Source organism: Cornus florida, unplaced genomic scaffold, assembly GCF_030987335.1.
Source record: "Cornus florida cultivar Cherokee Brave unplaced genomic scaffold, ASM3098733v1 CherokeeBrave_3.0.0_Hap2_Chr10, whole genome shotgun sequence".
Classification (NCBI taxonomy): Eukaryota; Viridiplantae; Streptophyta; class Magnoliopsida; order Cornales; family Cornaceae; genus Cornus; species Cornus florida.
In genome coordinates this window covers 116,476,228-116,495,715 of record NW_026775580.1, presented here as the reverse complement: position 1 = coordinate 116,495,715, position 19,488 = coordinate 116,476,228, and the positions used below count along the sequence as shown (strand labels likewise).

The window sequence follows — 19,488 nt, the reverse complement described above, 5'->3', positions numbered from 1 at the left end:
TTTACGCTAACCAAACTACCAAATAATTTAAAAAAATTTCGTTTCTTCTCCTTTCTAACTAGTTGACGCTAACCAAACTAACCCTATATGTTTTTAATTATAAAAAAAGAGTGTAGTCGCAGATAGTCACATATGCAATTGGCTAAAAATACAGTTATAATTAATACATTGCTCCTATGGAGTACTGTAATACGAATTAAATTATCCTCTTTTGTTTATTGACTATTATTCTTTCTCCTCTTCCATCGTGTGTCTATATATATATATATATATAGCTAATCTTCTGTTAATGCATTATTTCCTTCCCTTTATTTATTTTTATTTTTTATTTTTTATTATTTTTTTAATGTTGATGGATTCTGTATATATATTAAATATTATTTATTTATGTTTTATATGTGAATTTTTAATACTGTAAATTTTAATTGAAGTAAATTGTAGAATCAAATTTTCTTTGAATTAAAATTGTATAATAGAGTTTTAGTTTATTTGTAAAAAATAGGAGTGGATGGTTTTGTAAAGACAGAGGGAGAGAGAAATATAGTGGTATCACACTTATTGAATTTTAGTTGAAATAAAATTGTATAATTGAGTTTTTATTATTTTTAGTCACACTTTAGAGATAAGATAAAAAATAAAAAAAGGTAAAGAATGAATCAGTTTAAAAAGACAATTAAAAAAATAAAAAGAAGAAAGAAGAAAGATATATATATATATACTAGGAAAAGGCATGTGCGCGTGTTGAATGTTTTGTAGATAATGTGATAGAGTTTTATAGAAAATAAAACAGCCAATTTGTGATACATTTTATAAAAATTATTTTATTTTCTTTAAATATATTTTTGTTTAATTATATTTTCTTTTATTAAAAAAACTCACATCATAATGGGTGCCTGTAAATGGAATTTTTCCTCTCAAAGTCAAAGCCTAAGAGTGCAGCGATCCGCGAAACTCTTTTAAAACCTCTTTTTATATCACTTAATAAATAATTTTTTATATTAACAATACTTGTCTAATTAGATTTTTTTTATTTATTAAAAACTCAAAATAAATAGATAAATAGGTAATTTGTATTAGAGTTTATATAAAAAATCTTAAAATATATCTTTGTCTAATGTATTATAATTTTATTGAAAATAAAATAGGTAATTTGTGGTAGAGTTTTTCTAGTCTAATTAAATTTTTTTTTAATAAAAAACTTATAATAAATAAATAAATAGGTAATTTGTGTTAGAATTTAATAGAAACTTTTTTAAAAACTCTTTTTATATCAATTAATAAATATTTTTATATTTTATGAATTCATGTCAAAATAAATTAGCTTTTATTAATAAAAAAAAAAAACTCATAATAAAAGGTAGTTTATGATAGAATTTTAGAAAAAATATTTTATTTTTTATATCAATTAAAAAATATTTTTTATATTAATAATTATTGTCTAATAAGAATTTCTTTTATTAAAAAACTTATAATAAATAAATAAATAGGGAATTTGTGTTAAAGTTTAATATAAACTCTTTTAAACATTCTTTTTATGTCAATTAATAAATATTTTTATTTTAATAATTCTTATCTAATTAGATTTACTTTTATTGAAAAAACTCATAATAAATAGATAAATTGGTAATTTGTGTTAGAGTTTTATAGAAACTCTTTTGAACCTCTTTTTATATCAATTAATATATAATTTTTTATATTACTAATACTTGTCTAATTAGATTTTCTTTTATTAAAAAACTCACAATAAGTAATTTGTGTTAGACTTTTATAGAAACTCTTTATTCTGTAAAAAAAAAAAAAAAAAAAAAAACTCTTTTCATATCAATTAATAATTTTTTTTGATATAAATAAATAAATACTGAAACTCTTTGCACATTTAATAATAGTATAGTTAAAAACTATTTTTAATAAATAGTAAACTCTTTGGCAGAGCTTTTGTATTTTACTCTGTAATTTTAGATTTTTACAATTCTCAATTTTTGTACCCCTTCCTCCTTCTTTCACGCCTCTATTTATAGGCTTATTGGATTAATAGAATTATGACATGTGTCCTTTTCTAATAATTATATAATCATAATTGGGTTGGTCGATTATATTGTGATAATTATCCATAAAAAGTAACTATTCTTTTTATATTCAACAAAAAATAAGAGTTTTATATACAATGTGATTGATATTATTAGGTAATTTTGTAATTAATAAATATTTTTGTTTTAATAATTCTTATCTAATTAGATTTTATTTTTATTAAAAAAAATTATAATAAATAGATAAATAGGTAATTTGTGTTAGAATTTTATAGAAATTCTTTTAAAACCTCTTTTTATATCAATTAATAAATAATTTCTAATATTAGTAATACTTGTCTAATTAGATTTTCTTTTTATTAAAAAACTCATAATAAATAGATAAATAGGTAATTTGTGTTAGAGTTTTATAGAAACTCTTTAAATGTATCTTTGTCTAGTTTTATTGAAAATAAAATAGGTAATTTGTGATAGAGTTTATATAAATTATTTTATTTTTTTTAAATATATCCTTGTCTTATTAAATTTAATTTTATTAAGAAACTCATAATAAAAGCTAATTTGTGGTAGAGTTTTAGAAAAATTATTTTATTTTATATATAAATTAATAAATATTTTTTTATATTAATAATTATTGTCTAATTAGATTATATTTTATTAAAAAAATTATAATAATAAATAGATAAATAGGTTAATTTAAATTTTATTATTTAGATTTTAGTTTTTTAAATATTTTTTTTATATAAATAAATAAATACTGAAATACTGAAATACTGAAACACTTTAGTAGAGTTTCTGTATTTTAATCTTGAATTCTGGATTTCTAAAATTCTCAATTTCTGTCCCTTCCTCTTTCCTCCATGCCTTTATTTATAGACTTCTTGGATTAATAAGATGATGACATGTGTTCTTTTCTGATAGTTACATAATTATAATTGGGCCGGACCAGTTATATTCTGATAATTATCCAGAAAAAATAACTATTCTTTTATATTGAACTAAAAATAAGAGTTTTATATAGAATATGATTGATTTTATTAAATAATTTTTAGAGTTTTACAGAGACTATTGTTACAAAAACTATTTTTATATCAATTAATAAATATTTTTATATATAAATAAATAAATACTGAAATACTAAAACACGTTGTATTATTTTATTAGGTAATTTTTAATTAATAAATATTTTTATTTTAATAATTCTTGTCTAATTAGATTTACTTTTATTAAAAAAACTCATAATAAATAGATAGATAAGTAATTTATGTTAGAGTTTTATATAAACTCTTTTGAAACATCTTTTTGTATCAATTAATAAATAATTTTTTATATTAATAATACTTGTCTAATTCGATTTCCTTGTATTAAAAAACTCATAATAAATAGATAAATAAGTAAATTCCGTTAGAGTTTTATAAAAACTCTTTAAATATATCTTTGTCTAGTATGATAGAGTTTTATTGAAAATAAAATAGGTAATTTGTGATAGAGTTTTATAGAAATTATTTTATTTTCTTTAAATATATCCTTATCTAATTAGATTTAATTTTATTAAGAAACTTATAATAAAAGCTAATTTGTGGTTATGTTTTAGAAAAATTATTTTGTTTTATTTATCAATTAATAAATATTTTTTATATTAGTAATTCTTCTCTAATTAGATTTTCTTTTATTAAAAAATTCTTAATAATAAATAGATAAATAGGTTAATTTAAATTTTATTAGGTAGATTTTAGTGTTTTAAATATTTTTTTTATATAAATAAAAAAAATACTTAAATACTGAAACTCTTTACACATCTAATAATAGTATAGATAAAAACTCTTTTTATATCAATTAATAAATATTTTTTTATATAAATAAGTAAACACTGAAACCCTTTGGCAAAGTTTCTGTATTTTAGAATTATGAATTTCTAGAAATCTGAATTTCTGTATCCCTTACTTCTTTCTCAATGCCTCTATTTATAGGCTTCTTGGATTAATAGGATGATGACATGTGTCATTTTCTGATAATTACATAATCATAATTGATTCAGGTCCGTTATATTGTGATAATTATTCATAAAAAATAACTATTCTTTTTATATTGAGCTAAAAATTAGAGTTTTATATAGAATGTGATTGATTTTATTAGATAATTTTTAAAGTTTTATAGAAACTATTTTTATATCAATTAATAAATATTTTTTTAGATAAAAGAAATAAATACTGAAATATTGAAACACTTTACGTAATTTTCAATTATTAAATATTATTGATTTTCATAATTCTTGTCTAATTAGATTTGTTTTTATTAAAAAAAAAATACTCATAATAAATAGATAAATAGATAATTTGTGTTAGAGTTTTATAGAAACACTTTTAAAACCTCTTTTTATGTCAATTAATAAATAATTTTTTATATTAAAAATATTTGTCTAATTAGATTTCCTTTTATTAAAAAACTCATAATAAATAGATAAATAGTTAATTTGTGTTAGAGTTTTATAAAAACTCTTTAAATATATTTATGTCTAGTATGATATAGTTTTGTTGAAAATAAAATTGGCAATTTGTGATAGAGTTTTATAGAAATTATTTTATTTTCTTTAAATATATTCTTATCTAATTAGATTTAATTTTATTAAGAAACTTATAATAAAAGCTAATTTATGGTAGAGTTTTAGAAAAATTATTTTGTTTTATATATCAATTAATAAATATTTTTATATTAATAATTCTTGTCTAATTAGATTTTCTTTTATTAAAAAATTAATAATAATAAATAGATAAATAGGTAAATTTAAATTTTATTATGTAGGTTTTAATGTTTTAAATATTTTTTTATATAAATAAATAAATACTTAAATACTAATAAATAAATACTGAAATACTGAAACTTTTTGGCAGAGTTTCTGTATTTTACTCTTAAATTATGGATTTATAGAATTCTCAAATTTTGACCAAGAAAGTTTAGCCAAAAGGCCGACCCAAAAAAATTTAGTATTACACTTGATCTTAGCCTAAAGGCCGAGGAGGTGCGATTATTATTTCTTTAGCTTTATAGTTTTATAAGAGATTTTCATGTAATCATTTTTACTTGAAACCAATGTGGGACTTTGTAATTTGAATTAAACTGTTTTTATATTTTGTTAATTTGAATTAATTTTAATTTTATTAGGTAATTTTGAGTTTTATAAAATTTATATAAATTAATAAATAAATACTGAAACACTTTGCACATTTAATAATAGTATAGATATAGATATAGATATATCTACAAACAAAATTCAAGAAAGAGGATAATTTCGTCTTACAAAGTTAGATTTTAATGTTCCATAAAAATAAAAGAAATTTTTTATTCAGAGCTGTTTTTTTTTTTTTTTAACCAACTACAACGACAATTATAGCTATTTTTTTTAGCCAATCACAACTGCAAGTCTATTTCACCTCGTTGGCCACACTTTTAACTGTGCAAGGCTTTAATACTATTTTTAATGACTCGCTCCTTCCATGGGCGGACACAGGGGTAGGCAAAGGTGGGCTGTAGCCCACCCCCAAAATTTTTTTTTTTTTTTTTTTACAATACTAATATATTAGCCCAGCCCAAAAAATAAAATAAATAAATAGTATTAGCCCATCCCAAAAACTCAATAAAGTCCAAGTAAACTCAGCCACCATACTAAAATAAAGGCCCCAACCAATTTCTTAGTATTCATGTTTAATGTTAGTCCATCCCACCTAAAAATCCTGGATTCACCTCCATCACATGACATGATATTGTTTTTTGTTTTTTAGCTCGAGCCATTTCTCATACTTATGTTCTTCTTTTCTAACTTTTGTTTAGCAATGTGAACTATCATTACCACAGCTTCCTTGTTACCCTTACTTCCCTACAAGTACATAGATAAAACTCGAGTGCAAATACAATAGACGTTATTGCAATTAAAACTCCTCCACTCTATTAATTAATAGCATTATCTCTAATATTATCTTTCTCTTCCTCACGGTAAATTAATAATGTGCGTAATTTAGGCTCCGTTTATTTTGAAGTAAAATATATTTTTTCAAAAAATATATATTTTTTTATTTTTACTTTATTGGTATTTGACAAAGGTCTACGTCAAAGTTGAGATCGAGTCCATTCGGCGGGATATATAAAATAACTTGCCGAAAATTGATGGATAAGTTATTTTTGTTAAATTTTATTTATTTATTTATTTTTGTAAATATTTTAAGACAACCAACTATCAGAAAATAAAAAAATATTTTTTAAAAAATATTTTACGTCCAAACAAACGGAGTCTTAAGTAAACAAAATTATCTGACTTATTTTATGACATGTAATGCTCTATTCCAATATTTATTAGTGTTAGACATATTTATTTAAATTTTTAGAGTTGGAACTTGTATAAACTTTTACATTTTTTTCGATCTAAGTCTACATTAACTTATGGAGACGACGTACTCAGGGAAATGGAGTGATAAAATTCCCTGGAATAACCAAAAATTGACCATGTGTACAAAATTAGGCCCCAATAAGCAGTTTCACATCAGAACAAGATGCTGAAACGAGAACAGCATATCCTTGTAATTGATCATTAATTGAATGTGGTACTGTAGTTGCATGTCTATGACCATGTGATATGAAATGATTTGATGTGATTTTAAGTACACCACCACCACCACCACCACCACCACCACCACCACCACCACCACCACGTACCGTACCCTCCCAAAGTTGTACTTGTCACCGATACATGCATGGAAATGTTAAAACATTAAGACTTAGCATAAAGACCAATACATACATGAAAATTATAAAACATTATGTGTTATAAATCTCAAAGCTAGAGGAAACCTCCAATTTAGTGGCTATTGGGTGCCAAAATGGTCTACATCGACTACACGTCGACGGAATCAAACATGTGCATGCTTAATTATAAATCTCGTATACAATTATGCATGCACCACTCTACTCATATGACAACTCACGTCTTTGTTTGTATGTAAATAAAGACAATAAAATTTTGGAGTTTTGCATATGATCGAAGAAATTAAAAGTACTCAATTATGGATCTGGCAGCTTATATATATGGTCTGAAACTGAAGTTGTGCAATCAAAATAAATAAATAAATAAAGAGAATGGGTTGGTTAGATGATCACAAGCCAGCAATGGCTATGTTTGCACTGCAGTTTACATATGCAGGGGTCACTTTATCAACTAGAGCTGCTCTTTTGCAAGGAATGAGCCCCAGGGTGTTTGTGTTCTACAGGCAAGCCATAGCCACTTTGGTTATTGCTCCCATTGCATATTTTGCAAGGTACGTACATACGAGTTTTATATATATATATATATATATATATATATATATATATATATATGTATCTTTCTGATCACATATATATATATTTTTATATATCTCTCATATTAATTTGTTTTACTGCAGAAGAAAAACTACAAGCTGTTCTATAGGGTTGAAAAGCTTTGGTTTGATATTTTTGGCCACTCTTGTTGGGTAAATGTCCACTTTCTAAATTTTAATTGTATCCTTAAAGTTATATGTGTATGTAACAAAATTTGCAGATCAATGATTTGAGTTTTATTAATTTGTCTTATTTGACAGCGTAACGGTCAACCAGAACATCTACTTTGAGGGTGTATACTTAGCCTCTTCGTCCTTGGGAAGTGCAATGGGTAATCTAATCCCTGCAATCACCTTTGTAATCGCATCCAGCATTGGGTAATATATATATATATATATAATTCTAGCTTCACACAATGACTTCAGTGGCCACAAGACACGTACAACTCATAAATATATTCTAAACTATTTCATTAATTTTAATTAGTTCCCAGAAATTGGATGCATATATATTAAACAAGATCATGTATATATATTTGCATATAATTATCTCTCTTTTTCTCTCTCTAGCTATATATATGTGTATCTTTAAAATTCCAAGTTTAAGCCTCCTGCTTAATAAATTTTAAGTCTAATCATAAATGGCACCATAGGGATTTGTCTTAATTACCATTCAATACAGCTTGTTATGACCACTTCCGTTTGGAGTATATAAATTCATGAACTTCTGTGAAGGCTACTTCTCTTGAATTTAATTAACAAGAATCCACGAGAATTTTCTAACAAGCTAGCTCCATCTATGATCAGTTTTAACAAGAATCTTGAAATTAATATCTTATTTCTTGATAAATATATGAGAATTATTTAACTTATCTCTTTATCATTTTCACTTCATTGCTTTCATTTTTTAAAGTGGTGTTCAAAAAAAAAAATTGTATCTAAACATTAATTTAACCAGTTTTTCTAATCTATGACTTGTACAGATTAGAGAAGGTAAATATCCGAAGGTTGAGAAGCATTGCAAAGATTATAGGGACAGTGTTGTGTGTGAGTGGAGCCATTTTCATGGCATTGCTCAAAGGGCCAAAGCTACTGAACACACAATTAATCCTACCAATTACAACATCTATTTTTGGGTCTGGAGGTGGTGATAATTGGTTGCTGGGTTGTCTCTTTCTCTTCGGAAGCAGTTGTTGCTGGTCAATTTGGCTAATTTTGCAGGTATATATATGTATATATCTATATTCTCTTCCATTATATATATTTGAATATAATTTTGATAACTGAATATTAATTGGATTACAACTTAATTAATTTGAAACGTACAGGTCCCAGTTTCAGCAAGCTATCCTGACCACCTATCCTTATCTGCTTGGATGTGTTTTATGGCAACAATACAATCAGCAATAGTTGCATTCTTCACAGAGAAACACTCCTCGAAAGCTTGGAATATGAATTCATATCTTCAACTTGCTTGTTGTTTTTATTCAGTAAGTTGTTGGCATGGTTTTCTAGCTATCTGGAATTATATACTTAATTTTGTAATAGTAATTAATTAATAATATTGAGATGAACTTAATTGTGTTAATTTTATGATGGATTAAACAACAGGGAATAATAGGATCAGGGTTGTCCTTCTTTGTTCAAGCCTGGTGCATTTCGCGTAGGGGTCCACTCTTCTCTGCAATGTTTAATCCTCTATGCACAGTTATAGTCACCATCTTTGCTTCTATATTTCTACATGAAGAGATCTATACTGGAAGGTATATATATATATATAAAACATTTTGATCACCATTAATTTGTTGTGGATATATATAAAACATTTTGATCACCATTAATTTGTTGTGGATATCTATATCAAAATTAAAGTGAATTATTATTGTACTTACAGCTTGGTAGGTGGTGTTTGTGTAATTGGTGGATTATATGTTGTGCTGTGGGGTAAGGCTAAAGACATTGAGGAGTTGAAAGTGGAGAAAGATGTGAAGTCGGGAAATGTGAAGATTTTGATGGATGAATCGAAAATTGATTTGGAGGAACCACTTTTATCACACTATAAGTTGTGAAGAGACAAAGACAGACTCAGATGCTCCACCAATAACTTGTACGCACGTACCATTTACCTAGTAGTCCACTCCACTCCACTCGAGTCTTGATTAACATAAGAAGCCACATGTTTTAATTACTAGCCACCCAACAATATTGTAGCTCTCCATAGTCCATATCTTTGAAATCATGCTCCATTTTGAATATTAAACCAATTTCATTTTTATAATCTCATTTAATTTGTATCTTCCATCTCTATTGTCTGCAATTAAACCACGCCTTATTTAGCCACAACTTCTTAAGCTAGCTACCACCTATGTGGGGCTAAATATCAACTTTGCCACAAAAATTAACAGTTTTCCATGTGACAAGTTTATAATAAATACTTGATGCAAACTTATACAAATACCTATACATAGTTATGAGGGTGTGTTTTTTTTTTTTTTTTTTAATGTGTACCAAAATCTCCTAAGTATATAAAATTAATTTGAGCTGTTTTTTTATTGGCAAAAAACATTTATTTTATATTATTAGCAATAAATTCATAGGTTAAATATGTCACTTTAATCTTCTTGCCTCAACCTATGCTTAGCTCATTTGTGCGTTTTTAGTTGTCAATTGTCAAATGATAAATGAATTTAAATGATGTAATCCAAGTCAGATGCCTCTTTTTAGTTGCCAATTGTCAAATGATAAATGAATTTATCTCATAACATTCTTGACATTATAAATGATGTAATCCAAGTCAGATGCCAATATGCCATATATTTCTTGTGTGATGCTGTTAGAGCAACCATCATCAATAATTTACATAAGGATAAATTACAATTTTTTTTTTTTTTTTTTTTTTAGTTGGGAAATTCACACACATTATCTCCACTGAGGTTCAAACTCTTAACCTCTCTTTGGGAAGTAAGAATCTTATACCGCTAGGCCACAGGCCTGTTGGTAAAAATAAATTACAATTACACCTCTTAAGTATGCTATAATGACAGCCATATAAAAATTGAGCATTTTTTTTTTAATAATGACACTCCCCTTAAGAAATTGAATCCAAACATCCGCTTAAAAAATATAAAAAGTCAAGATTGACTTTTAATATTTTATTGATTTAAATTATAAAATATCACAACTTTTAAAAAATGCTTTTATTCTTGGTAATCTCTCTCCAACCTATCACTTACTTAGGGATGGCAATGGGGCGGGGCGGGATGAGGCGGGGATCTCATTCCCCATCCCCATCCCCATCCCCATCCTCGGTTGAATTTTTTACCCCCATACCCATTTAATTTTCAATCCCCTCCTCCATCCCCACCTTGCCACGCCACGCCACATTAGCCTCCGTCCCTGTCCCGCCCCACATAACATTTTTAAAATTTCAATTTATCTTCAATAAAATCAACACAACCATAATATTTTTCAACCTAATAATTTAATAAAGGTTTAGCACAATTATAACAATTTAAAACATGATCAGATTTTTGATGCACAACGACTATGCTTTTTCTCTATGTTGCGGGGAATAAATCTAGGGTTTAACTTTCAGAAGTGAATATATATATATATATATATATATATATATATATATATATATATATATATATATATAGTTATGTAATTTAGTAATATTTTATAACATGTAAGGGCAATTTTGTAAAAATGTAGTATAAACGGGCCGGGGCAGGGCGGGGTTACCCTCCCCCTGCCCCCGCCCCCTCCCCATCCCCCGCCGGGGTTTTAATTACAATCCCCATCCCCTCCCCATTTACATAAATGGGTCCCCAAACCATCCATAAACAAGGCGGGGTGGGGCGGGGACCTGCACGGTATGGGGATTTTGCCATCCTTACACCTTCTCCATAAGAAACCCTAACCTACTTTATATTTCTCTATTTTCTCTCTAATAGTAAACTTCTCTCTCAATTGAGATTTACATAAAAATATATATATTAAAAATGTATACTCTGAACCCAGATACCACCACAATCGCCGGTCCACCACTACCACGACAGAAAAACAGAGGCAACCATTAAACCCACGACCTCTCAAACCCTAACCCTAACAAACCCACCACTAAACCCACAGCCTCCCCCTCAAGCACACCACCAAATCCCTATCCCTTTCTTCCCCTAAATCCCTTTCCACCGTTGCCGTCATCACCACTAAGAATGATAGAGACGAGGCCCATCCCTATGATGACCATGTGCTTCTTCGGATCCTTCTCGAGCTTGGGGGCAAAGGTCCGCCGTGGCTATCATTTTGGATCTGGAGGTATATATATATGTATGTTAAAGATTTGGGTGTTTGAAAGTGATGCTATATGGTTGTGTATGTTGAAGATTTGGGTTTTGAACATGTAAAGTGGTAGTGATGGTGGGTGAAAGAGCTTCACGGTGGTGATGGTGGGTGAAACATCCATTGATGATCTATATATCATCCATAATCATTCTTTACATCAGTAAATTATATAATGGGGCCTTGTCAATAATACAACTTTTGGTAATCCCTACAAGAGAAAGAGATCGAGAAAAAATCAGTAGTCACTTAGGGTCTGCTTGATTTGTAACTCTAAGAACAGTTTTATATTTTTAGTTTTATGAAAATAGAAAACTGTACAAAGACTCCGCTTGGTTCAGTTTTCTGAAAACTATTTTATAAAAACTCAATTATGTCTTTTATAGTTCACTAAGAACAATTTTCTGCTTTATGAGTACTTGAGAAAATAAGGTTTGCTTGCTTTATAACTATGTGTGATACCCCTCGCTTCTAGAACCACGGGTGATCAAGTCCGGGCACAGATCCGAGGGATACCAACCAATCAATACGTAAACAAACAAGAGTACAAAAGAATTTAAAAAAAAATAAAATAATCCGCAGAATAGAAATCTAAATATAAAAATCCTCTAAATAAAATATTATGAACTTATTTAATTTATTTTCCAATCCGTACAACTCGGGAATCCATCTAGTGAACTCCTATTAATCCCAAACGATAAATAAATTTACAGAATCAAAATCCAAAACTAAAATAAGAAAGAAAATCCTATGTAGTCGGAAGAATGAGTGATTGTATCTGCATCACCACGATCAAGCCTTAAGTCTGGTACTCACGAACACCTGAAAAATAAGGGTGGGTCAGGCCCATATGCAAGTTCCATACTATTACAATCCATACATAAACCCGATACGCAGATACATCCTAGATAGCTCGGCAATAGCTAAAATAGTCCATATAGATATAGATACACACTATAGGACGCTCACCAGCCCACATAATCTGTCTCAACCCAAGTAGAAACAACCAAGGAAACATCATCAGGCCTAGTTATCCATCTTAGGCGATATACGCACCCTAACCGTGATCAGGAGACTCAAGCTCATATCACGGTACCATAAAGATATATAGTTAAAGATCTATCCTATCCATCCATAAGAAAATCAGTTAGTCGTTCAACTTATTCGGTTGCACAGACTAAACATCCATATGAAATCCAGTTAGCCGTTCAGCTTATTCAACTGCACAGACTAAATACAAGTAGGATTTTATATTCATAATCCATTTCCTTCCTTCTATAGAAAAGTAAGCAAACATCCGTTATATCATTCAACTGTTTTAGTTGACAGAATGCATCCATGTAGGATTTAATTGCTTTAGTTAATCCATTCCGTATGTATGAAGAGGTAGGACTTAGCTTTTTGATTTAATCCATCTCCGATATGCCACCGTCCCATAATGGTGCATATAATGCATATGATCCAAGAATGATGCACACTCTAAATGAACATCAAGTAAATCCAGAAACCAACATAATAGAAATCAGATATTGATAAGATCCTATCATACATCCAGTATATGATTATAATCATAAAACTTCCATTTAAATTGTTAAAGCATTGATAGACAATTTAAACCATCCATATCCATCCCATTGACAAAACAGAAATTTCAACAGTTCATCAATTAACACCCATACCATGGTATAATGACTATCAGAAATATGAGCTGAGCAGATTATACTAGACATCCCTAACCATACTCTCATACTAGTTTATTTAAATTATTAAAACAAAGACTAGTAATGGAAATCCTCCTTAATCCCTGACGGCATGAAAATTATCGTTTCATTACATGACGTCCTTTTTAATCCTCCATCTTAAAACCTGTGCCTGACATAATATGTCAACTAAGAAGTCTCACTGAACATTATATAAAACCCCAATGGTATTTTATACTTACCCAAATAAACTGGTTAAAACAAACTGGCAAATAAAAGCTCCTCCACTCCTGACAGCATGCAACAATGTATTTAAATTACACGACGTCCACAACCACAACCCAACCAACCCTCATGGAACTTAAATATATCATAAATATCTTTGATACAACATCCCTAAAATATCTTTCATTTCAGTCAATTCAATTGGCTAACCAAACTAGACATTTAAGGCTTCCTCTTTCCTGGACAGCATGTACATTAATCTTTTAAAATTCATGATGTCCATTAATATTAACACACTAGCATATACTAACTATTTTAAGGTTTTAATAGGTTAATTTTAAACATTTATAACCTCACATCACTTTCCATTAATTTCATTTAAGCCCTTGTAATCAGAAAAATCAACAAAACACACTTACTGTGCATTTCCAAAAGAGGAGCCGGCTCCACAAAAGTGTGGAGCCTGCTCTACCTTCTTGGAGCCGCCTCCACAAGAGTGTGGAGCCTGCTCCACTTCAATGAAGCCTGCTCCATTGAAGGGTGGAGCCTCCTCCACTCTCTGAACCTCCGTTTTTCCTTCTCCGTTTCTTCTGTCTGCCTTTTTCTGTTTTCGACAAAGCTTCAGTCCTTTGTCCCACTTTTGTTAAAGATTTTTAAGGTTCAAAATAAGTCCTAAAAATCCTAGAAACTTCTCTAATTCCATTATGAATTAATTGACAAAAACCTAAACTGAAAACAAAAACAGTTTATGTTTTCATTGTTCGTCTTCCTTGATTCCGATAAAGTTCTATCCTCTGTTCCAAAAGTTTTCTTAAAGTTCTTAAGGTGCAAGATAAGTCCCAACAGTCCTAGAAACTCCTTATATTCCTTTATGAATTAATTTACAAGAGTTTAAAACATAATCCAAACAGTTTATGCAAAGAAAGTAAACTTCAGTTATTTATACGTTAATCAGTTTACAGTCCGGCAAATATGCATCAAACACTAGTTTTAAAATTTTAATTAATTCCTGGAGACTATATAGAATGCATAGAACACAAATTTACAGGAAGGAGATAGAATGAAACTTGCCTTTAGGTTTCGGTTTGAAACCTTACAACACTGTCTATGGAGTTTCCGACGAACGGACAACTACCGGCAACCTTCTTACTGCTCAATTCTATCTCACAGTAAACCCCACATTCCTCCTTGACATGAGCTTCAATCCATGGCTGGAAACCTCTCCCAGTTTCCCTTCAAATTTTTCCCTCACCTATCTGTTTCTTTGTTTTCTAATACGTGAATAAGGTGTCTCACCAAAAACCCTTGCCGACATATAATGTTCTATATATATATAGATCTATGAACAACCCTAATCCTAATCCAGTCTAACCATCTGTCGGCTAATCTAATTTCATAGAACAAAACCCTAATATCATTATTAACAAAGCATACTCTAATACACGTCATTTAAAACGAATAAATCAAATAAGTAAATTTAATCACAATTAAACAATGAAATAAAATCAATATATAATTACAATTAAACAATTAAATAAAGCAAATAAATAATTACAATTAACCAATTAAATAAAACAAATAAAAAAAATTACAATTAACCAATTAATTTAAAATAAATTCATACTAATCAACTAAACAAATAAACCACATAATCACATAATTAAATAAAAATGCTATAAAAAAATAAAATAAAATTTCCATTTTATCCTTTTGAAAACTAGGGGTATTACACTATGAAAACAGTTTTTTGTTCACGGAAAACTGAAAATAGAAAACTGTACAAAAAAAACTTTGCTTTGTTCAGTATTCTGGAAACTGTTTTTTGAAAACTCAATTATAAAAAAAGCTTGTTTTCAAAGAAAAATCTTTTATAATTATCTTAAAACTGTTATCTGTTTTCTGAGAACTGTTTTCAGAATTACAAACCAAGTATCAGAGTTCTTGAGAACTATTTTCAGAATTACAAAGCAAACAGACCCTCATATTCTCATTTCTCAGTGGGCGTGTAATGAACATAGGGGAATAAATAGGTTTGATGTTTGATTTATTTATTTATTTTTTAAATAAATATTATACAATGTTAGAAAGGTAAGTCTTAAATTGGTCAATTCATAAAGGCAACAATGTCATTTCATTACATGTCAAATGTGTGAGTTTGTCAGGTGACCATTGCGGGTGCTTTTGTTGCTTTATTAAATTTGAGGGGATATCATTGTCGAGAAAGGTTTATCTTATATAAGGTCAAGTACAAAAAAACACTTATATATTATGCTTACAGTGCATATTACACCATTCTCGTGCAAAAAACACCCATAAACTATGACATTTGTGCAAATATGTCCTATTTATAAAAATTGAACTAAAATGCCCTCAGCAACACATTTTATAATATATATAAAAATATGTGTGTTTTGTGAAATGACTAAAATATCCCTCAATTTATTGCAAATTTACAAATTATATATATATATATATATATATATATATATATATATATATATACACGTCGCCGGGGATGGAGTGAGAGGTTGATGTCGATGTCATCAAGGAGTGGAAGAGATAAAAATGGAGGTGTCGCCGGGGAAGGAGATAAAGACGGAGACATCGCAAGCTCACGGTCGAACCAGTCCTCTCTACAGCCCATCGTCGGAATCATTGTTCACTGCCATCGCCACCACCCGCCGAGATTTCCCCTTGTTTTATAACCGCTATTCCAAGCTTACTGCCCTCGTAAACTACCATCAATTCTGTGCGAGCTTCTCCTTGCTCGCCAGTCGTCTTCATCCTCGTCGGTCCGTTATCGCTTTGCCTGCTATTCAGACCCCTCTAAGCCGTCGCCGATTAGCTGAGCTCATCGTAGCCGTTTTGCCCTTCTGAGGACCACTTTACTCGCTGGTCCATATCGCCAGATGTGGGTCGGAGATATGTGGGTCAGATTTTTCGGCGACCAACAATGATATGGCACCCGGCAGCGAGCTTCTAACTGGGCACATCATCATCGGAGCTGCTATGGGATCTGCTATATTATTCATTGGGGTTTAGATCAAGTGGGGTTGTTTAGGTTTTGGTGATGGTAAGGCAGGCGAACGGTGACGGCAAACTATGGTGATGTGGGGTTTACGAATGGGTCTTGTAGCTTTTGGTGGTTGGCTCTGTTGGCTAGATTTTGGTGTTTGGGGACTTTGGTTTGGTTGGCAGTGGCTATGGTTTTCATGAATAGTATATTGGTTGGATTGCTATGAACATTATGGGTTCGATTGTTGTTATTTATCGAGAAACCCACGTCTTTCTTCTTCTTCCACGACCACAAGCTCTAAAACGCCATCAACTTTGTGAACACATACCTCTTTGGTAACTTCTTCTTGACCATCGGCAACCTTCACCTCCGTCTCTCCCTCTGTAACCTTGTCATCAACAAGATCAGTTTGGTAGGGGCATTTTTGGAAGAGAAAGGGTAAAATGGATATTATATTAATTGAAGAGTATTTTCGCACAAATTAAAAAAAATAAGAGTATTTTTTGTACATCTTTTTAAGTAAAGAATAAAAATACTATGAAAGATATATTTCATGAATGTTTCTTACACTTACTCCCCTCTTATATGTGTATGTTAATAGGAAAATGATACGTGAACCGAACCAAACACCCGAATTAGAGGTCGAATTTAACATGGCTTATCTACGTCAGGTTATTCTTTTAATAGAATAATGATAGAGTAACCGAAGACTAATTGCCGAATTAAAATCGAAACCTGACATATTTTTGCCACGTCATATATTATTCCTTCCTTTTCTCGATGTAATTGTGACTAGTCTCTCTCTAGATTTTATACTTATCCTTTTTCCAGACTCTTCAATTTCTCTCTCCTCCATCTTCCCGTAGAGACCACCATTTTTCACACTCTTCAATTTTTCTCTCTTTTCAAATTCTCTCTCCACCATCTTCTATAGAGGCCACCATTTTCCAGGCTCTTTAAGTTTTTCTTTCTTTTTAACTACTTATTCTTTTTCTATTGTCTTGTTTCTTATCAAGTTAACAAGTCACCAATCAACAATAGACCCATTTTAATAAAGTTTGGATATTAGGGTTTATGGAAGAAAGAGAGATACAAGAGAAAGCCTTGTAAAGTCATGGAGACAAATTTGAAGGTTTTTAGGGGTAGATGTGAGACGAAAAACAAATGAATGGTGGGGAAAACAGATACATGGAGATGAAATAGAAAGTCAAACCCAAATCTTAAAGAGAAAGGGTAAAGAGAATTTGAGAGCGAGATCTGTAAATTTTTAGGCAGAAAAAGTTCAAAAGAATTTTAGAGGAGATAATTCAGACACAAATTTTAGAAAGAAACTGAATAAAATTTGAGAGAGAGAGACATGTATATACATTTTTAGAGAGAGGAAAAGTTAAAATAGAATTTCCAAAGTAATTTCATATTCAAATCTTGGAGAGAGAAAATGATGAGAATTTGAGAGAGATACGTATGGCTAAATTTTGGAAGAGAAAAAGTGAAGAAAATTTCTGAGTAATCGTAATCTGGTAGAGAGAGAAAGTAATGGGTACGAAATGAAGATAAGGCTAAACGTTGAGGATAGATTTGTCTTTATATTTATTAGTTAAGTTATTTTTTTTGAAAAGTTGGTAGCCTAAAACGTGGCATTATTAGGTGTTTATTCGGTATTTTTATTCGGTTTCTCTATCATCACCCTTTCTAATATCGTACCACTTAGTTTCTCTCTCCTCTTTTCTAGCTTCCTTCTCGGTTATTCTCTCTCTATTATTCTGGTTCTTTTATGTTTTGATTTATTCAATTTTCCGTTTTGATTTCTCAAAATTGAAGGTAAACATATATAACCATTAAAATTTCTTCCAAAACAATATGCACAAAACTAAAAAAAGAATTTTTTTAAGAAGATTCATCATTTTATCTTCTCTTGGTTAATTTTTTTTTTTTTTTAAATAAACAAATTTGTTTTCTTTTCACGTATATTTTCATTCTGTAAGAGAATAAATGTCTCTTGTAATGGAAACTCTTGTGCATGACCACCAGATTTTGAGAGAGAGGAAAGGTGAGAAAAATTGATGAAGGAAAAGAGAGAAAAGGTGAGAAGAATTGATGAAGGACGAACAACCAGATGATCCAGATCGTGAGAGGAGAGAGAAAAAAAAAAAGATAGAGAGAGAAAGGGAAAGTGGGAAGAGAATGTTAAAGAAATAATAAAAAATTATTTTACGCGTAATTAGTCTGACGTGACAAGTTCGACATTTTTTTTTGATAAAAAATTTCGGTTTATCTGTGACTGCTCATGTTATTATGACAAACATGAATGTAATTTATGGTCAAGAGTGCGTCTATTAGTCTCGAGACATGAGAATCACAACTATATTGTTGTATTTTCTCGAGAAATAATAATTAGTGCAGGACCAATTTGCTCCTCGTTAGTGCTGGACCCAAAAATATATAAACCACATAGCTCAATCCAAACTCATTGTCTATTTGAAGGATGCGGTTTAGAATGGTGGATGGATGGGTAAGAATGAGATTTAGAATTATGAGTGGAAAAGGAAAAAGGTCAACCACACCGGTCTATTGTGTGTATATATATATATATATATATAGAGTAAATTTTAATTTATTTTAAATTATTATTTTAATATTTTTGCAATAATATAAAATCAAATGTGTGTAATTTTATTTAAACGGGGATGAGTGCCCCCAAACCCCCAGTTGCCATTCCTAATTCGAAGAGAGGGTAGAAGGGAATAAAAAATAAAAAAATAATAATAAAAAAACAAAAATTACATCCATCGTATTCATTCACCAAAAATACATCAATAAACCCTGAT

General features: G+C 29.4%; 1 protein-coding gene across 1 annotated transcript; it reads left to right on the top strand.

Moving 5' to 3' along the window:
• The first annotated feature begins 7,153 nt into the window (after positions 1-7,153).
• On the top strand, positions 7,154-9,658 carry LOC132280092 (WAT1-related protein At4g30420). Its single transcript, XM_059782213.1, has 7 exons — positions 7,154-7,333; positions 7,460-7,528; positions 7,637-7,753; positions 8,359-8,596; positions 8,704-8,865; positions 8,987-9,138; positions 9,270-9,658. Exons 1-7 carry the CDS (start codon positions 7,155-7,157, stop codon positions 9,442-9,444), a joined length of 1,092 nt encoding a protein of 363 aa, XP_059638196.1. The 5' UTR covers position 7,154; the 3' UTR covers positions 9,445-9,658.
• The last annotated feature ends 9,830 nt before the right edge of the window (positions 9,659-19,488 follow it).